Source organism: Microtus pennsylvanicus, chromosome 5, assembly GCF_037038515.1.
Source record: "Microtus pennsylvanicus isolate mMicPen1 chromosome 5, mMicPen1.hap1, whole genome shotgun sequence".
Lineage (NCBI taxonomy): Eukaryota > Metazoa > Chordata > Mammalia > Rodentia > Cricetidae > Microtus > Microtus pennsylvanicus.
The window spans coordinates 42340403-42361985 of NC_134583.1; the positions used below are offsets into that span (position 1 = coordinate 42340403).

The 21583-nt window shown below is 45.6% G+C and overlaps 1 protein-coding gene across 6 annotated transcripts in view; it reads left to right on the forward strand.

Moving 5' to 3' along the window:
- Fchsd2 (FCH and double SH3 domains 2) overlaps positions 1 to 18935 on the forward strand; it is a 216077-nt gene extending 197142 nt beyond the window's left edge. For all 6 annotated transcript variants that reach the window (XM_075971610.1, XM_075971605.1, XM_075971607.1 and 3 more), the window contains 7 exons: positions 2452 to 2586; positions 7773 to 7856; positions 7973 to 8147; positions 8565 to 8785; positions 9608 to 9737; positions 11687 to 11769; positions 16988 to 18935. In XM_075971610.1, coding sequence (XP_075827725.1) covers positions 2452 to 2586; positions 7773 to 7856; positions 7973 to 8147; positions 8565 to 8785; positions 9608 to 9737; positions 11687 to 11769; positions 16988 to 17068 — 909 coding nt within the window. In that variant the 3' untranslated portion in view covers positions 17069 to 18935. The remainder of the gene's footprint in view (positions 1 to 2451; positions 2587 to 7772; positions 7857 to 7972; positions 8148 to 8564; positions 8786 to 9607; positions 9738 to 11686; positions 11770 to 16987) is intronic.
- The last annotated feature ends 2648 nt before the right edge of the window (positions 18936 to 21583 follow it).

Sequence of the window (21583 nt, forward strand, 5' to 3'; positions counted from 1 at the left end):
CCTTTGGAAGAGCAGGCAATGCTCTTAACCACTGAGCCATCTCTCCAGCCCCTACACATATTTTAGAAACTTGTTCTAACCCTATTTTTATAAATGTCTGAGTATTTTGTGTAATATAGTAAAATGTCTATAACTTTTCCTAGAGTGTGAAAGCAAGTTCTTCTGAATATATAAAATATGTTTAAGGAGCTAGAGAGATGGTGCAGGATGTTTGTCCTGCTCTTGCAGAGGACCCTAACCACCTGTAACTCAGGCTTCAGGGGACCTGTCCTCTGTCTGCTGCTCACACATACACACACACATACAAAATTAAAAATAAAGTAAATCTTAAAAAAAAAAAAAAGCCTTGCAGTGGTAGTATACGCCTTTAATCCCAGCACTTGGGAGACAGAATGGCTCTCATTGAGTTCAAGACCAGCCTGGTCTACAAAGAAAGTTCCAGGACAGCCAAGACTGTTACACAGAGAAATCCTATCTCGAAGGGGGGGAGGGGGACTGATTGGCTATGGTAGCTTTTACTTGTAATCTGAGTACTCAAAAGGAAGAAGCAAAAACTTCCAAGTTTGAGCCAGCCTAAGATACATAAATTTCAGGCCACTCTGGGATACGTAGTGAGACTCTGTCTCCAATAAACAACCAAATGGAAACTGTGAAACTCTGTGCTAGGAAACAGTAACTCCTGTGAGCTACTTCAGTCTAACCAGTGCTGTGTGACTTTGTATCTGTGACTCTGACTACTCTGCATGCTGCGCAGAAATCCTTTTCTGGATGACATTTCACTGAGCTTAATTTCCTAAGTATTCCTTCCGTTGTAAGACTGAGTAATATCCCGTCATACATGTGTGCTGTTTCATTTACCTGTCCTCCTGTTGGTGGAACTTTGGCTGCTATGATATTGCTCCGTGAACATCAGTTTGCAAACACCTGTTCGAGTCTGTGCTTTCGGTTCTTTTAGGTGTTACCCAGGGAAATGTTTTCCACAGCAGCTTTGCTATTTACAGTCCCACAACCAATGTACAAGTTTTCAGCTTTGTTACATCCTCAGCAACACGTGCTCTTCTGTCTTTTCTTGATGATAAAGACCCAAATGAACAGGAAGTAGTATTGTATTGTGGCGGCTTTTAGTTGGTTGTTTTTATTGTTTTATGTTTGTCTAGGGGGTTGTGTTTTGTTTGTTTGATTGATTGTTACAGGAGTTCATGGAACTCAAACTGGCCTATACTCATGATATAGCCAAGGATAATCTTCCTGCCATTGCCTTCCGAGTCCTGAGATTATAGGTATGTGCTACCAGGTGACCCTGCAACCTAGACTGGCCTCACACTCAGAGCATTCCTCCTGACTCAGCTTCCCGAGTGCTGACATTACAGACATGATCCATCGCGCCTGGCTTGCTTGTGGGAGTGGATAGGTTTCTTGGTTTGTTTTGAGACAGGGTCTCTTGCAGCCCATGCTAGCCTCAAACTTGCTATGTGACCTTGAATTTCTGCTCCTCTTCCTTCTGAGTGTTGAAATTGCAAGCTTGCGTCACCACCACACCTGGTTTATGGAGTGCAGAGGAGGGTACCCAGTTCTAAATACATATTAAACAAGTACTCTTATCAACTGAGCTGTGTCTCCAGCCCCTTCATTGTGATTCTGATAGTGTCTTTATCATATTTAATTCTGCTATTGGTCATGACATGAACTCTGTATTAGGTGCTGTTTTCTAAAAACTGTGAATTTGCAGTACTACCTGCCATGTTTCTCCACATCATTCCCACATGGTAACATAAAAGGACTTTGTTTTAGCTGGCATTGAACAACAGAAAGTGAAGGGATACTGATAAATTACTTCTTAAACACTTGAAAAAGTTTGTTTGTGACAGGGTCTCATTTAGTTCAGGACCTACTATCTTGTTAAAGCCAGCCTTCAATTCTAGCCTCCACTTCCAAAATGCTTGAATTATACCTGCTTTTACTTTATTTATTATCATTTATACACGCGCGCGCGTGTGTGTGTGTGTGTGTGTGTGTGCGTGCATGTGCGCATGCCCACAAATGTACCATGATGTGCCTATGGAGATCAGAGGACGATCCTTGGGAGCTGGTTCTTTCCTTCCACTCTGGGATCTGCTGTTGGAACTCAGGTGGTCAAGATTTGCATGGCAAGTACTTTTTACAAAACCAGCAGCTTCCCAGCCTGACATTTTACTCTGTGTGTGTGTGTGTGTGTGTGTGTGTGTGTGTGTGTGTGTGTGTGTGTGACTCCAAGTGACTTGAAACTGTAGATTATAAATATTCTTTAGTCTTTATAATATGTAAAATGCAGTTGAGAACAGTCATTTCTATGTGTGGTTGAATTGATGAATTAATATTTTGAAATAATCAGATAACAAGTGGGTTTTTTTCCTGTTTTCTACTGTTTTCCTGAAATAAACAAAGTAGCCAATGGCTTCTAATTTTTCCTAGCTTAATGCAGATGCTGAAAGAGAAGAAGGGGAAGAATTTGAAGACAACATGGATGTTTTTGATGACAGCAGCTCCAGCCCTTCTGGCACTTTAAGGAATTACCCACTTACCTGCAAAGTTGTTTATTCCTATAAGGTTTGTATCACCACCCCCCCACCCCTGGATATTGGTGATAGTAAATTAGACAACTCTGAGAATTCATTAAACTCTGCTCACACTGCTGGCATAAAGCTGCCATCTGTTGATGGCAACAGGATGCGGTAGTGAAATGTTAAGACTCTGACATTGATTTTTCTGCTTAAAACCCTGTCTCTATCCAGGCGGGGCAGCGCGGGACTTTAATCCCAGTACTCAGAGGCAGAAGAAGCAGGCAGATCTCTGAGTTCAAGGACAGCAGGGCTACACAGAGAAACCCTGTCTCAAAACTGCCATCTCTGCTTTTCTGAGTACCCAAGCATACACTCAGTCTCTGGGAGACCCAGTGTTTTGGGGGTTTTGTTTGTCTTAGAGATTTCTTGGCTTGTTTGTTTTCCTGTATCATAGGAAGGTACAGTATCTACTTTGAAGACTAAGTAACACTTACATAGCAAAGCACTGAGCATGGTACCCCACATCTCATAAACTCTTAGTGGCTAGAGTTCATGCCCTAGCTTGGCATAAACCTTTCCTTAGGATGCCCTTCCCTCCCAGATTGAGAGCAAAAGAACAAAGAGTCTTACAAAGTTCAGACTCCAGGAGCGCTCAACTCCTTCCCCTTGAACATCCTGTACTCTTCACTCCTCTGCTAGCACTGTTTCCTCGAGTCTCAGCTGTCTGCTTCTCTCCCTGGGAACCCAGCTCCAAAAGCACCCTCCGCAGGGTGGTGGTGGTGCTCACCTTTAATCCCAGCACTCAGGAGGCAGAGGCAGGCGGATCTCCCAGAGTTTGAGACCAGCCTGGTGTACAGAGTGAGTTCCAGGATTGGTTCCATAGCTACTGAAAAACCCTGTCTCAAACAAACAAAAAGGAAAGGAAGGAAGAAAAATAAAGGAAGGAAGGAGAGAGAGAGAAAAACAAGCAAGCACCTTTCTTGCAGGAGAGAGGGCTTAGCCGTTAGAAGCTCTTGTTGCCCTTACAGAGGACACAAATTTGGTTCCCAGCATCCACATAGAGCAGTTCACAACTATTCTAAGTCCAACTCCAGGCCTCTGGCCTCCAAGGGCAACTACACTTACACTCATACACATAATTAAAGTAAATCTTTTTAAAATGTCTTTCCTGTAAGAAAAAAAAAGTACCTGCTTGGGTCATCCTAACAGCCTACTCAGACCCATTACCTCATTCATTTACTCTGAACAGTCATCCACTGCTTAACAGTAGGAATACATTTTGAAGAATGCAACATTAAAGCCATTCAGCAAACATAGAGTTCCATAGCCTGATAGGAGAGCTTACTGCTCACAGAGCTGTGTGCTCTATGTCTTCTGGCTCATCGGGCTATAATGAACAAAGCACATGAGAAGTACAGGGCTGCTGCCAGCTAGCATCTGCTTTACTGTAACTTCTGTGTGAGAGAGTCTCATGGAACCCAGGTTAGCCTCAGACTCATTTGTAGCTGAGGATCATCTTAAACCTCCCAAGTGTTGGGATTTCAGGTGTGCACTTCCAGGCTCAGCTCTATGGTAAAGTTGGGTTTTTTTTTTGTTTTTTAAGTAGAAGGAATATATCCTAATACAGTACTCAGCAGAATGTGAGAATACCAGCACTCAGGAGGTTCAAGCAGGACGACAGAAAGATCAAAAGTAGCCTGAACAGAGAGTTCCCGGCCAATCTAAGTCAAAAGATAAACAAAAAATAAAAGTAAAGCAAGAAATAGTAGATTCATTGACATTGCTGTACCATATTATCAAGTGTTGCATAAATTCCGTATGTCTGGCAGCACGGGTTTGTTCATATAAATAATCACTGCCACAGACAGTGAATAGTGTGCTGCACTGTGTTGTATCATGATGGCTACAACATCAGTAGGTGACAAAGTTTTCATCTCCATTATAATTTTCTTTTTGAGATAGGATCTCACTCTGTAGCCTATGTAGAAGATACCTTCAGACTTGGGGCAGCCCTCCTGCTTCACCTACCAAGTTCTGGGGTTACAGACAAGAAATACTACCTACCGTGCCTGACTTCTACTGTAATCTTACAGGACCACTACATATGTTGTGTAGTCCACTGTTGACCGTTACCTAATGAAACATGTAATTGGCATTTGTGACTAACTAAACTTTATCATATCTGTTTTCCTATTTCTTTGGTGCCTCACTGAAGAACCACAGAAATGGAACCTTTGTGTTCCTTATCTGTGTGTTCAGCACCTGTGACAATCCTGGGCACAGAATGTAATTGTAGAATGAGTGAGTGAATGATACAGAAAGACATGAGCAAATGAGTCCTCTGGCCCCACCGTGGTAAGACAGTAGAGGAGGATATGCCACAGGTGACAGATGATAGAGAAAACTTTCTGACTGTTGTGTACCGATACCCCACCTCCACCCATGTGCTGAATGTTGGCTAGCTACATCTACTGCTCAATACTAGTAATTCCTGGACTTTTCTGAGTTTGTCATCCATTCATTAAATTTAAACACATAATTCTTCTTCCTAAAAGGGTTATGGCTTTTGCCAGTGTAACTTGCCAGTATTGATAAACATCTGATTTAAAGTCTCTTCTGAGATACTTGGAAAGGTCTTCCAAGGTATAGAGCTAAAGCTCTATTTCCTGATGTTACTTCTTGTTATGTTTCCTTGCAAGTTCCAGAAATAGGATTTGTGATACTTAATGAAGAGTCCTAAGTCCCAATTGATTTCAGACAGCTCACATTCTTCCCCATCTCTTCTGCTGACATACCCGGTCATTTCCCCGGTAAACCAGAGTAGGAATCAGAAGTTTAGCCTAGTAGTAGCGTACTTCATTAACGTGTAAGACTCTGGGTTCAAATCCCAACCCTTGGCCCTGTGCTTGATCCCCAGAATCCATGTAATAGAAAAAGATAACTGATTTCCAAAATGCAGACATACATTTGGCAAAACTCACATAAATTTTTTAAGAAGTATGGCATGTGATGGTGCACATCTTTAACGCCGGAACTCTGGAGGCAGAGGCAAGCAGATCTTTGTGAGTTCCAGGCCAACCAGAGGTACATAGTAAGACTATATCTCAAAAACAAACAAACCTTACTATAAATGTCAAATACAAACGAAGAATACCAGAATCTCTATATTCTTCAGCCTTTCTGCAATAAATAACCATGACTTTTAAAACCAGGAAAGCAAAATACAGGAAATTTAAAGATACCTGGGAATGGATTTCTGACTTACTGAATATTCAGACTTAAAGGACACAGGATTGAGATTGTTGAATTAGTAGCTATTTACTAATTTCTTGCTATCTGTAGTTGGAATGAGAGAAGAAATAGCCCACGTTAGTCGTTTAGTAGAAAACCACAGAAATGACCAGCTAGTTGGAGTGCTGTGCATGGAAGTTGCGAAGGTCTCACAGAAGTAAAAGAGAAGCAAGTAGCGCACAGTGGCTGTTCTGGAAGAACGCTCACTGCCCCACAAATCACAAGTAGTAGAAAGAACTGCTTTTACTTGCTTGTTCCTAATCCCTTCAGCAACCCTATAAGGAAAAGATCGCCAGATGCCCCATTTATTTAACAATGGGTGAGCACCTCCATGTACCAGCAGTGCTTTTTCTTTAGGTCTGGAATGTGACACTGACCAAAAGCCTCTGCCCTTAGTGGACCTTATATTCTAGTTGGGGGTAGGGTGAGGTGGGAAGAAGCCAAAAGACCAAAGACATTTTTTTAAGAAAAATTAAAATTTTATATTTTTTTAATGTCTATATTTTGCCTGCATGTGTCTCTGTACCACATTTGTGCCTGGTGCCCACGGAGGCCAGAAAATGGCACTGGGTCCACTGGAACTGAATTTACAAACAGTTGTGAGCTGCCATGTGAGTGCTGCGAATTAAACCCAGGTTCTCTGCAAGAACAGCCAGTGTTCTGACAGCCAAGCAGTCTCTCTAGCCCTCAACACCTTAGGGTCATTTGCCTAGAATTTGACTGAAGCTGGACTACTCAGCTCTAAGGGAGTTATGCACACCTTTAATCCCAGCACTTGGGAGACAGAAGCAGGCAGATCTCTTGAGTTCAAGGCCAGCCTGGTCCACAAACAAAGTGAGTTCCAGGACAGCCAGAGCTAAACAGAGAAACCCTGTCTTGGAGGGGGGAAGAAAATCTTGAGTCCTTTTTCTGTGTCAGGAAGCAATGGCATCATCCATAAGCTGGGTTTTGATGAGATGGGAAAGGTGTCTCAGGAAGCAAATCACTTTCAACAGTAATGTGGTGCAGCGGTAAGTGGAAGCAGGAGGATCGGAAATTCAAGGTCTTCAAGGTCATCCTCAGCTAGCAAGATTGAGTGAGGTCAGCCCGGGTTACGTGAGATGTTTGTATAATTTGGAGATACTTTATACTTGAGATTTGAAGGACAGTAAAGCCTGGTGTGATAGTGGACTTGGGGAAAGCTTTGAAGAAGACACATGTCACACGTGACAGACAAGACTCTTCAGGAGGCCTTGGTGGAGGCTCTTTCCTTTCTTGGTGGAGTTCCCTCTGGAGCATCTGAGTTTCCTCTGGGTTCTGTGTCTCAAAAGCAGATGTGGTGGTGGGTGCCAGCTGAGACAGTAAAGCTACTAGAGCTATGGAGAAACACGCATCTGGAGAAAACCCACCTCAGTCATTGGCTTGCTCATAACTTTCCTCTTTGATTGCAGAGGAGCCCTTGGCACTGCGCGAGCCACACTGCAATCCATGTACATGGTGTCTGCGTCTTCACTCCATGCACTTCCATCCGAGTGCCTTCTCTGTTACTGTGCCTCCCAGGTCATCTTGGTTCTGTGCTTATTCTTGCCATTGACCACCATTCTTCAGAGAATGGCAAAGCTGACTTGCCGTTTGGAATAAGTGGAGGCGTTATGCTGAATAACTCATGCAGATAAGCACAGCAGATAAGCAGGCTGGAAGCAGCACCCATGCCCTCTGCCCCCAGCTCTGCGCTCTGCTCACTGAACCTGAATACCTCTCGAGGAGCCAGTTTCTGTTGCCGTTTTATTTTGTTCAGTTTTCAAAAGTAAAACTTCACCTCATTATGACAGTTTTACATCACTGAAATTCTGTTTCTCAAAATCATCTCAGTGTTTTGATCCCTGGCTTTGGTTATGACCAGCTCACATCTGCTCCTTATCTAACCTTTTTGATTTTGTTCATGGCCATCCTACATTGCAGGCTTCTCAACCAGATGAGTTGACCATTGAGGAACATGAGGTGTTAGAAGTGATTGAAGATGGAGATATGGAAGACTGGGTAAAGGTATATTCCTTTGCTCATATCACCCCTTCTTGTGATGTCTTAGGCATTTATTGTGGTTCCTGGTATACTCTGTCCAGATTGTGTGTACAAGCTTTTTTTCCCTGTCTTTTACCCAGGCTCGAAATAAAGTTGGACAAGTGGGTTATGTTCCAGAAAAGTACCTACAGTTTCCCACCTCAAACAGCCTGCTGAGCATGCTGCAGTCTCTGGCCGCTTTGGACAGTCGGTCACACACGTCCAGCAATTCCACAGAAGCAGAACTCGGTTCAGGCCTCAATGGAGATGCTAGTGGTAAAGACTAAACTGGACACTCGGTCGGGTCACAGCCCTGACCTAACTAGGACCTGAAAGTCACTAAAACCTTTAGTATTTAAAAGCACTTTATGTTGTATGTCTTCCTATATTTGATAGGACTAGTTCTGTTCAGGAGAAGCATAAAGTTACTTTCAGTGAGTAAAAACTTAAAACTTAATTTTGTCTTGTATGATGCTCACTAGTTGTCCTGGAGCAAAAGGGTGGTTGCGAAATCAGTCCTACTGGTTAGAATGGTGTGTGTGCACTGTTACCCTAGGAGTTGGGAGTTTGAAGCAGAAGGATTGTTGCAAGCTTAAGACCAGTCTAGGCTACAGAAAAGACCTTGTCTTAAAGTTAAGGACAAAAGCAATGCATTTGTCTGTTCTCACCGGTTTGTCTTTCTCTTGCTTCCAGTCTGTTTTGTGAAAGCACTTTATGATTATGAGGGCCAGACAGACGACGAGTTGTCCTTTCCTGAGGGAGCAATTATCCGTATCTTGAACAAAGAAAACCAAGATGACGATGGCTTCTGGGAAGGGGAATTCAGTGGGCGAATTGGCGTATTCCCATCGGTGCTAGTGGAAGAGCTCTCAGCCCCAGAGAATGGTGACACTCCATGGGCAAGAGAGAGTCAGGTACATGAGAGGGAAAAGGTAGATAAGCTTCTCCTTCCTTCTGTCCCTTAATAGCCAGGTGTCAGCACAGCCGAATTTGGAAAACTAGAGACTTGTTAGGACTTTGTAGAAAATGACCATCTTACATTCTATTCTCTTTCCTAACTTGTTTTCTCTGAATTCATTAAAATACTGAATTTCATATGACATTTAAGAGATTTTGCTGGAGAGAAAGAAGCCAGGGAGGGGATGTATTGTCTTTGGCTAGCTTCTGCAGTATGGCCTTTAGCTGGCCCTGCTACCTCACTAGAACCCTGCCTTTCCCAGGTTCTGCCAGAGCTGGGGGGGAGGGGTCAGTTTCCCTCACCACAACTAAGTGTTGTTTTACGGGAAATTGTCGGTTTGATTTGTCCTCTCTAGAGATCTGTTCCAGCAGGCCTGGCAGATGGGAGGGTAAAGTGTGTGATTGTGACTGCTTAGTCGGTATGGAGAAGACCTGGGAAGTCAGAAACTCAACCAGTGATTTTATCTTCACACGTTTGTCCCCATTTTGTTCTTCACAGCTTTAGCTGAATTGCCCAGTAGAAGAATGTTCCCATTGGCTTAGTAACTGTTTAAGATCCATTAGAATCAATAGAATAATGAAATTTGAGAAGGAAGTGTTAAGTGCAATATGAAGTTGAAGCTTCAGAGTTTATTTCAGGCCCATTTGCTTCTGTGATACTGACAAGTGTTAGCAGTTATAACTTAGCTCCAGAGGAAGGGGAGGCATGCTGAGCAGCAAAGCAGCCAAGCACTCCTTCCTGAGGACAGCGTCTCATCACTCTGCCTCCTTTGCTGCAGATCTCTCCATCCCCAAAGCCGCACACATCCCTGCCTCCACTGCCGCTGTATGACCAGCCTCCCAGCAGCCCTTATCCCAGTCCAGATAAGAGGAGCTCCCAGTTCTTCCCCCGGTCTCCTTCAGCCAGTGGTAAGTGTCCTGCACACACCTCAGCACTCCATCCGTCACTAGTGTAAGTGTCCTGCACACGCCTCAGCACTCCATCCGTCACTAGTGTGAGTGTCCTGCACACGCCTCAGCACTCCATACGTCATCCGTCACTAGTGTAAGTGTCCTGCACACACCTCAGCACTCCATCCGTCATCCGTCACTAGTGTAAGTGTCCTGCACACGCCTCAGCACTCCATCCGTCATCCGTCACTAGTGTAAGTGTCCTGCACACGCCTCAGCACTCCATCCGTCATCCGTCACTAGTGTAAGTGTCCTGCACACGCCTCAGCACTCCATCCGTCACTAGTGTGAGTGTCCTGCACACGCCTCAGCACTCCATCCGTCATCCGTCACTAGTGTAAGTGTCCTGCACACGCCTCAGCACTCCATCCGTCACTAGTGTGAGTGTCCTGCACACGCCTCAGCACTCCATCCGTCACTAGTGTAAGTGTCCTGCACACACCTCAGCACTCCATCCGTCACTAGTGTGAGTGTCCTGCACACGCCTCAGCACTCCATCCGTCACTAGTGTAAGTGTCCTGCACACACCTCAGCACTCCATCCGTCACTAGTGTAAGTGTCCTGCACACGCCTCAGCACTCCATCCGTCACTAGTGTAAGTGTCCTGCACACGCCTCAGCACTCCATCCGTCACTAGTGTGAGTGTCCTGCACACGCCTCAGCACTCCATCCGTCATCCGTCACTAGTGTAAGTGTCCTGCACACGCCTCAGCACTCCATCCGTCACTAGTGTAAGTGTCCTGCACACGCCTCAGCACTCCATCCGTCACTAGTGTAAGTGTCCTGCACACGCCTCAGCACTCCATCCGTCACTAGTGTAAGTGTCCTGCACACGCCTCAGCACTCCATCCGTCACTAGTGTGAGTGTCCTGCACACACCTCAGCACTCCATCCGTCACTAGTGTAAGTGTCCTGCACACACCTCAGCACTCCATCCGTCACTAGTGTAAGTGTCCTGCACACACCTCAGCACTCCATCCGTCACTAGTGTAAGTGTCCTGCACACGCCTCAGCACTCCATCCGTCACTAGTGTAAGTGTCCTGCACACGCCTCAGCACTCCATCCGTCATCTGTCACTAGTGTAAGTGTCCTGCACACGCCTCAGCACTCCATACGTCATCCGTCACTAGTGTAAGTGTCCTGCACACACCTCAGCACTCCATCCGTCACTAGTGTGAGTGTCCTGCACACGCCTCAGCACTCCATCCGTCATCCGTCACTAGTGTGAGTGTCCTGCACACGCCTCAGCACTCCATCCGTCACTAGTGTAAGTGTCCTGCACACGCCTCAGCACTCCATCCGTCATCCGTCACTAGTGTAAGTGTCCTGCACACGCCTCAGCACTCCATCCGTCATCCGTCACTAGTGTAAGTGTCCTGCACACGCCTCAGCACTCCATCCGTCACTAGTGTAAGTGTCCTGCACACACCTCAGCACTCCATACGTCACTAGTGTAAGTGTCCTGCACACGCCTCAGCACTCCATCCGTCACTAGTGTAAGTGTCCTGCACACGCCTCAGCACTCCATCCGTCATCCGTCACTAGTGTAAGTGTCCTGCACACGCCTCAGCACTCCATCCGTCACTAGTGTAAGTGTCCTGCACACACCTCAGCACTCCATCCGTCATCCGTCACTAGTGTAAGTGTCCTGCACACGCCTCAGCACTCCATACGTCACTAGTGTAAGTGTCCTGCACACGCCTCAGCACTCCATCCGTCATCCGTCACTAGTGTGAGTGTCCTGCACACGCCTCAGCACTCCATCCGTCACTAGTGTAAGTGTCCTGCACACGCCTCAGCACTCCATCCGTCACTAGTGTAAGTGTCCTGCACACGCCTCAGCACTCCATCCGTCACACTAGCATCTTTACTGTGCAGTCGTCAACTCTTGGGTTCTCTCCCTCAGAAAACAGCCTTCATGCTGAATCACCAGGGTTCTCACAAGCCTCAAGGCAGACTTCTGACACCTCATATGGCAAGCTGCGGCCTGTAAGTCTCCTGTTTTAAAGAATTATAGATTGCATAGTTCTTTCGAATTGAAAGTGAGAAATCATTTGTCCCCCGTGGTCCCTCTTGTTGCTGATCTGCCATGCAGTAGTTGGGGAAGTAAACGAACTGTTGGGAAGAAAGGCTATAAAGTGAGCTGCGGGTGGTGACTTTACTCCCAGCACCAGAACGCAAAGGCAGGCAGGTCTCTGAGTTCTAGGCTAATCTGGTCTATAGAGCAAATTCCAGGCCAATTCTATCTTAAAAAGTGGGGGAGGGTGCTGGAGAGATGGCTCAGCAGTTAAGAGCACTGACTGCTCTTCCCGAGGACCCGGGTTTAATTCCCAGCACCCACATGGCAGCTCACAACTATCTGAAGATCCAGTTCCAGAGGATCTGACACCTTCACACCAATGCATATAAAATAAAGTTAAATAAACCATAAAAAACTTAAAAAAAAAAAAAGGAGGGAGGTGTTAGAGATTTGGCTTACCAGTTAAGAGCACTTACTGCTACTGCAGAGGGTCTGAGTTTGGTTCCCAGCAGTAACATACAATAGTGGCTCACAACTGTCTGCAACTCCAGTTCCAGAGACTCCAGTGCCCTTTCCTGGCCTTCTCAGTCACCAGGGCAGGGATTCACATGGTACACATAAAGAAAAAAATCATTTTTCTTGAAGGGAGGAAGGCTATAAAATAACTGATCTAGTGTACATTGGAACTTTCCAACTGAGCCAGGGGAGATCAAAGAGAGTAGCTGTGCCGTGCTCAAATACAAACATAATACAGTCATAAAGTGAAGCAATTCCTTAGCATACATTATTAAGAACCCATTTTTCAGCTGGTCTGTAGTGGCACACACCTTTAGTCCAAGTCGAGGGGCAGACAGAAGAGACCTGGGTTCAATACCCAGCACTCCTGTGACTCCAGTTCTGGGGGTCCAGTGCCCTGTTCTAGCCTTCAGGAATACTGCATATACATAGCAGGCAGGCAAAACAGGTGCACACATTACAGGATATTTTTTTAAAGAACCTATTTCTCTGTGTTTTATTTTTTTGAAGGGCATTGAAATAAGAACTTAGGAGCTATGTCTGCAGTTAGTGGTCTGAAGGACATGCTCTGACATGGGGTTATCTATGTCTGCAGTTAGTGGTCTGAAGGACATGCTCTCACACGGGGTTATCTATGTCTGCAGTTAGTGGTCTGAAGGACATGCTCTGACACGGGGTTATCTATCTATCTGCAGTTAGTGGTCTGAAGGACATGCTCTGACACGGGGTTATCTATCTATGTCTGCAGTTAGTGGTCTGAAGGACATGCTCTCACACGGGGTTATCTATCTATCTCTGCAGTTAGTGGTCTGAAGGACATGCTCTGACACGGGGTTATCTATCTATATCTGCAGTTAGTGGTCTGAAGGACATGCTCTGACACGGGGTTATCTATGTCTGCAGTTAGTGGTCTGAAGGACATGCTCTGACACGGGGTTATCTATGTCTGCAGTTAGTGGTCTGAAGGACATGCTCTGACACGGGGTTATCTATCTATGTCTGCAATTAGTGGTCTGAAGGACATGCTCTGACACGGGGTTATCTATGTCTGCAGTTAGTGGTCTGAAGGACATGCTCTGACACGGGGTTATCTATATCTGCAGTTAGTGGTCTGAAGGACATGCTCTGACACGGGGTTATCTATGTCTGCAGTTAGTGGTCTGAAGGACATGCTCTGACACGGGGTTATCTATGTCTGCAGTTAGTGGTCTGAAGGACATGCTCTGACACGGGGTTATCTATGTCTGCAGTTAGTGGTCTGAAGGACATGCTCTGACACGGGGTTATCTATCTATGTCTGCAGTTAGTGGTCTGAAGGACATGCTCTCACACGGGGTTATCTATCTATATCTGCAGTTAGTGGTCTGAAGGACATGCTCTGACACGGGGTTATCTATGTCTGCAGTTAGTGGTCTGAAGGACATGCTCTGACACGGGGTTATCTATCTATGTCTGCAGTTAGTGGTCTGAAGGACATGCTCTGACACGGGGTTATCTATGTCTGCAGTTAGTGGTCTGAAGGACATGCTCTGACACGGGGTTATCTATCTATGTCTGCAGTTAGTGGTCTGAAGGACATGCTCTGACACGGGGTTATCTATGTCTGCAGTTAGTGGTCTGAAGGACATGCTCTGACACGGGGTTATCTATCTATGTCTGCAGTTAGTGGTCTGAAGGACATGCTCTGACACGGGGTTATCTATCTATGTCTGCAGTTAGTGGTCTGAAGGACATGCTCTGACACGGGGTTATCTATGTCTGCAGTTAGTGGTCTGAAGGACATGCTCTGACACGGGGTTATCTATGTCTGCAGTTAGTGGTCTGAAGGACATGCTCTGACACGGGGTTATCTATCTATGTCTGCAATTAGTGGTCTGAAGGACATGCTCTGACACGGGGTTATCTATCTATCTGCAGTTAGTGGTCTGAAGGACATGCTCTGACACGGGGTTATCTATGTCTGCAGTTAGTGGTCTGAAGGACATGCTCTCACACGGGGTTATCTATCTATGTCTGCAGTTAGTGGTCTGAAGGACATGCTCTGACACGGGGTTATCTATGTCTGCAGTTAGTGGTCTGAAGGACATGCTCTGACACGGGGTTATCTATCTATGTCTGCAGTTAGTGGTCTGAAGGACATGCTCTCACACGGGGTTATCTATCTATGTCTGCAATTAGTGGTCTGAAGGACATGCTCTGACACGGGGTTATCTATGTCTGCAGTTAGTGGTCTGAAGGACATGCTCTGACACGGGGTTATCTATGTCTGCAGTTAGTGGTCTGAAGGACATGCTCTGACACGGGGTTATCTATGTCTGCAGTTAGTGGTCTGAAGGACATGCTCTGACACGGGGTTATCTATGTCTGCAGTTAGTGGTCTGAAGGACATGCTCTGACACGGGGTTATCTATCTATGTCTGCAGTTAGTGGTCTGAAGGACATGCTCTGACACGGGGTTATCTATCTATGTCTGCAGTTAGTGGTCTGAAGGACATGCTCTGACACGGGGTTATCTATCTATGTCTGCAGTTAGTGGTCTGAAGGACATGCTCTGACACGGGGTTATCTATCTATGTCTGCAGTTAGTGGTCTGAAGGACATGCTCTGACACGGGGTTATCTATGTCTGCAGTTAGTGGTCTGAAGGACATGCTCTGACACGGGGTTATCTATCTATGTCTGCAGTTAGTGGTCTGAAGGACATGCTCTGACACGGGGTTATCTATGTCTGCAGTTAGTGGTCTGAAGGACATGCTCTCACACGGGGTTATCTATCTATGTCTGCAGTTAGTGGTCTGAAGGACATGCTCTGACACGGGGTTATCTATCTATCTCTGCAGTTAGTGGTCTGAAGGACATGCTCTGACACGGGGTTATCTATCTATGTCTGCAGTTAGTGGTCTGAAGGACATGCTCTCACACGGGGTTATCTATCTATGTCTGCAGTTAGTGGTCTGAAGGACATGCTCTGACACGGGGTTATCTATGTCTGCAGTTAGTGGTCTGAAGGACATGCTCTGACACGGGGTTATCTATGTCTGCAGTTAGTGGTCTGAAGGACATGCTCTGACACGGGGTTATCTATCTATGTCTGCAGTTAGTGGTCTGTTACCTGCACCCACTGCACTCCCAGGCCACAGCCTGAATACACGAAGTCTGGAGGAGGCAGTTTCATTTTATCAGAATTTGATGCCTCGATCCCCTTGATCCATTGGCTTTATTCATTCAGCAGATGTGCTCTGAGAACCGTGTTGGAGATATGGCCTCTAGTCTAGGTCTCTGTTATGGGAAGACTCTGAGGTGATGAGCAGAGCCTGTTTTGGTTTCTTACACATTTTTAAAACCTTGCTACTAGCTGGGCATGGTGGCACGTGCCTGTGATTCCCAGAACTTAGGAAGCTGAGGTAGGAAGATCATGATTTCAAATCCAGATTTATCATCACAAGCCCTTGTCTCAAACAGACTAGGAGGCTGGCGCCGAGTGGCGCAAGGCTGACAGGTGAGGGGTACAGTGAAGTCTTGCTGTCCCTCTCTGTAGCTTCCCTTCGTGGTTCTGTCGAAGTCATTAGACTCACTCTTCCCAAGTGACCATAAAAACCATTTCCATGCCAACAACACCCATATTCATGTCTTTCTCCTGAGCTTTCGATTCTGGATGTCCCAGCCCCACAAACTCAGCAAAATGGAATTAAACCTCTTCCCTTCTGGACATGTTCCTTCTCTGAGATCTTGCCTATGTAGTGAGTGGGACCCACACCCTCCTCCAAGTCTCGGAGTCATTCCTGCTGCCTTATTGGTCCAGCCTCCTACCCCTCACCACAGACACTTACCAGAGTGAACCAGCTGCTCTGAACTGTTCGGTTGACACCGTCACTCACCCAGATGACCAGGACACCTAAGTCATCTTCAGAGTACTCATGCCCACTGCAGTCTCCTGTAGCTGTTGAGTAATGTTTTCCTACCCAGACCCGACACTCCTTACAACCAACCAAAACCTCTACCTTCAAATAAAGCCCAAGTTCTTGTTTCTGTTCTTCCTTCAACTTCTTTTTTCAGTGCTCAGAATTGAACCCAGGGCCTTCAGCCTGCTAAACAAGCAATGTACCAGTATGCTACATTCCCAGCCCTGTGTTTTTTGTTTGATTTAAGACAAAAAACCTCATGGTATAGCTCAGGCTGGCCTCTGGCTTTGTGCAATTCTCTACTTCCTGCATGCTGAGCTGTACCACCATGCCTGGCTGTACCTGTAACTTAGTAAAGCCCTCTGCTACCTGCCTCTGCCTATCTCTCCAGCCTCCCTCTCTGTGGCTCTCCTCAGAGACATAGTGATCAGTTCCATTCCCTGCATTGTGTCTTTTTTGTTTTGTTTTTTTGTTGGGGGTGTGTGTCTGTCTGTTTATCTGTCTGTCTGCTTTTTGCCACCCCTAGGCCTTTGCTTTGGAGAGGGCTTTAGAACTACAGCAACACATATGTCTTGGGACATCAAGCAATCTGATGTGACATTTCATGCAGAATGGGGCCTGCTTTTCAGGGTAGGGAACCCAGGGAAAGCTGGGAGCATTTCCCAGACAGTCAGGTGTCAGTGTCTATAAAGAGGAGCATTGGAGCTTTCCATGTGTCAGGTTCTGAGTCAGGAAGCTGAACGACAATCCTTCAATTGTCTCCTGCTCAGGTTCGGGCGGCACCCCCACCACCCACACAGAACCGACGGCCAGCTGAGAAAATGGAGGATGTGGAGATCACACTGGTGTGACAGTGGGTTTACCTTCTGTTATTGCTACAATCAAGGCCAGGCTTGGAGTTTGGCCAGTCGTTTTTAGGCACCTTTGCATGATGATGACTCTTGAACAGAGCAAAACCACGGAGGATTCTATGTGACTGGTTGGCCTGATTGTGCCTTTTTTTGTTGTCATTTTCTATGTCATCTCTCCTACCATAGCACAAACCATAGCGGGTCCTAGATGAGAGGGGAGCAGCTCTCATGCCTTGTGGTGGCCCATTTTTCTATGAGACTCCAGGCCAGACCCAGAGTCACGGCTCATGTGCACTTGTACAGTATATTACTGTAGTCACAAGGCTGTGGCAAAGATCTCATCTGTCTTCAAGTGGACTCTGCTCTTCTGATTAAGTATTAATCAGATTATGTTGACTATATAAGGAAACAAGAAGCATCCAGGAGAGGCTGGCTCCTCCCTGAGGTTCATTCCCATACTGAAAATGCAACCCTACTGGGAAGAAAGTGAACTGCCTGCGCTTAGCGCCAGTTGCATTAACGCACATCTCTTCGCAACTAACAGACTAAAACAACAGTGTCCTTTGTGTTAATATTTATGCCATTCGTTTAGTATTAGTGGGCTGACCTGGAGGGCTGGAGCCACATCCTGCCCATCACATAGAAGAAAGAGTAGAAGGGAGGCTATGGCGAGAGCAGAAGTGGGGCTTCCAGATCTGAAATGAGCCACGTTAATGTTCTTTTTGTCTTTGGGTGTTTTCCCTCTTGGTTTTTACAGTGTATACACTTCTGACCAGTATCCTTTGAACCCAAGTGTCTGGCTGCATTGAGGACACAGGTCTACATTGCGCAGCTTCTCATGGGGAAGGCCCTTATATTATTTTATTCCCAAGCCAGAGTACTGGCCCAGACACTGGGTTGTGATTGGTGCAGATCAGCTGTCACGTGCAGAAAGTGCAGCTTCAGGTCCCACTGCTCTGGTATTTGTCTGGGGTGAAGAACCTGTGGGCCCTGGAAGAAACCTGTTTCCTGTGTAAAGGATAAAGGACTGCACACCTGCACAGGTGAAACCAAGGAGGCCAGACCTGCAGGTCACGGGAGAGCCACCTGGTGTTCCCTATGGCCACAGCAGCAGGGCCCTGAAGGGCTGCCCCCAATGTGGACTGTAGGTCTTCTTGACCTAGGAAACAAAGTGATGTTTGCCAATTTCCTTTTACCTTGGTTAGGAAATGAAATTCACAGATTTAAAGGTTGTATGATGCTCTGAAATTTCCATCCCTCCTGAGAATCTCTAAAAACTTGAAATGCGCACATGTCCCCGTGGGATCTTGACTGATATCAGAGCTGAAGGGATTTCCAGTCATTTGATCACTTTAGCAATGATGCTCTAATGACTCTTCTCCATAAATCTGGATTTTTGTTTTTTGGATTTCTTTATCTGTTGATCTATTTGAGGTCTTTTTATGTTTATCAAACTTATTCTTAAGTTTAAAAAATTAAAAGGGTGTTTTAAGATTTTCAAATTTGCTGATCTTTAAAGTGCTTATAATAGAGCAATTCCTGCCCCCCAGTCTTGTGTTCTCTCTAGCTAACCAAGTTGTCCTTGGATTTGAGTTACCATAACCTCAGAGTTATTTGAACTCTTTTGTTATATTTTAAATTTTTTTTGGAAGAGCTGCTAATTTTATTTTAAGGACAACGTTGAAAAATATGCCTTCTTTTTAAAAAATAACGCTTCTCTCCAGGCTGAGTAGTGGCATCACCACGCACAGGTCAGGGCTCAGAGGAAGCCTCCGTGCGGATGTGCTTTCTTTACAGTGGCTGTAAAAAGTTTGTATTTATTATGTATAAAATGTTGAATAATAAAAAACAGAATTAAGTTTTCCAAGTGTTCTGATTAAAAAACAAGAGTTGATTAAACAGAGCATAGAGAGGGGGAAATGCTTCTTAAAAAACCGCTCCTGGGCCCTGTGCGGGGAGCAGGAATGAGTTTGCCCGGGCAACAAGACCCTAATGCTGCTCTTTTCCAGCAAAGAAAGACAGGTGACTGCTGGGCATGTGGTGATCTCGCTACAGGGTGAGTCCCTCTGGCTTCCAAACAACCACAAGCCAAGGACTAGAACCCGGCCCAGGTGTGGAGGAAATCACAGATTATTATGTGTGATCGTATGTGAGTGCAACTGTGTACAACAGCACATGTGTGCGGGTCAGGACGGCTTCTTTCTCTCTGCCCTTGCTCTTGTGCTGTGTGCTGCATCACCTCCTACAGAAGTGCTCTTTCCCTCTCACAGCTGTCTCACCAGCCAAATTTGTCATGCCTGCATCCTAGTCACTTGTTTGACTGTAATAATTTAATCATTCCTTTAGTGAAGGGCATTTAAGTTGTAGCAAGCCGCTTGATTCTAGGAAATTAAAGTTAACATCACTGTGTATACTTCTTTATAAAATTTTTCTATTCTAAATATTGGGCAAATTCCTAAATGTAGAATTTGACAAAAAGAGTATGTATTTAGTTTTGTTAGATTTTGGCCAAATTGGCCTCCAAAATAATTGCACCCATTTGCATTTCCACCACCGGTATATGGAGCGACAGGGACTTGGAATTCAAGGTGTTCCTTTGGAAACAGTGACCAGGAAAACACACTGGACTCCTTCATGTCTTTTCCTGAGATTGCTGTTCAGGGAACGTGTTTTTAATGTTATTCTGAAGCATAATAGAAGGAAACCTCTGGGCAGGGGTCACTGGCATGTGTACCAAGCACACCAGTGACAGGAAAAGAACTGGGTGAAGACCTGTGGACAGTTCCTGCACTGACCTTAGCCTCAGCCCTCCTCAGACTTCCTCATCTGTAACTTGGAAGTGAAAAGATAATATAAACTGCCTCAGATCCAGGAGGATTAAATAAGGCAATTACAGATGGCCTGAAGATCATGACTAGGGATATACTTCCAAATGACCTGAAGGTCGTGACTAGGGATATACTTCCAGATGACCTGAAGATCATGACTAGGGATATACTTCCAGATGACCTGAAGATCATGACTAGGGATATACTTCCAGATGACCTGAAGATCATGACTAGGGATATACTTCCAGATGACCTGAAGATCATGACTAGGGATATACTTCCAGATGACCTGAAGATCGTGACTAGGGATATACTTCCAGATGACCTGAAGATCATGACTAGGGATATACTTCCAAATGACCTGAAGATCGTGACTAGGGATATACTTCCAGATGACCTGAAGATCATGACTAGGGATATACTTCCAGATGACCTGAAGATCATGACTAGGGATATACTTCCAGATGACCTGAAGATCATGACTAGGGATATACTTCCAGATGACCTGAAGATCATGACTAGGGATATACTTCCAGATGACCTGAAGATCGTGACTAGGGATATACTTCCAGATGACCTGAAGATCATGACTAGGGATATACTTCCAGATGACCTGAAGATCATGACTAGGGATATACTTCCAGATGACCTGAAGATCATGACTAGGGATATACTTCCAGATGACCTGAAGATCATGACTAGGGATATACTTCCAGATGACCTGAAGATCATGACTAGGGATATACTTCCAGATGACCTGAAGATCATGACTAGGGATATACTTCCAGCAGCCATGGTATGTCTGGGCCTACACCTGGTGTGAGGACTCCAGATACGTTCTTCCTGGCACGTCCTGTGGGAGAGAGAGACTCAAGAGCCAGGACTGAGGTAAAATCCCTACTCCAGGACTTGTTTCTTATCCCTGGGGTCTCGGGATCAGTAAGGCTTGAGATGGGACAGTTCAGTCCCCACCCCTAAGGAAAGCTCCATGGGGGCACACACGGCCTGGAAGATTTATAGAGATAGGAACAGAAGCAGAAGCTGAACCTGAGTCTAGTCATTCCCAAAAAGACTCAGAATAGAATCTTTCTTCACCCAATTTTTTGTTGTTTTATTTTGACTTCTTTAAAAAAAAAAATTTGAGCAGCATCTCAAGTAGCCCAGGCTGGCCTCCAGCTCAGGATGACCTTGAATTTCTGATCCTCTTGCCTTCTAAGTGTCGAAGTGTGGAGATTGCAGGCATACTATACAATACTCAGTTTTATGTGGTACAAGAGGTTGGACGGCATGGGGCTTTGTGCATGCTAAACAAGCATTCTACCACATGAGCCTAAGTCCCTGTCAAATACTTCTGCTGTGACCTTAGGCAAACCCCTGCTACTCATCTGGTTCTCACTTCACACATTGGCCATCCAGGTTTTACTAGGGACCTTAGAGGTCTCCCTGCTGGACCTGGAGGGGCAGAAGTGTCTCTGTACCCAGGAGTGATTTACATTACCTCGGTAACTCTCATGGGTCATCAAAATAGGGTTCACAACTACCTAAGGTATGAGAAAAACATCTGGAGGGACCTAGCCCAGATGGTGCGGCTCACAGCAGCCTCCCAGGACTCTCTCAGGTGTCCCTGCATGTGCCTCATTTCAACAGATAGAACTCAACTCAGAGTCCAGAATAGAAGAGCACTCGG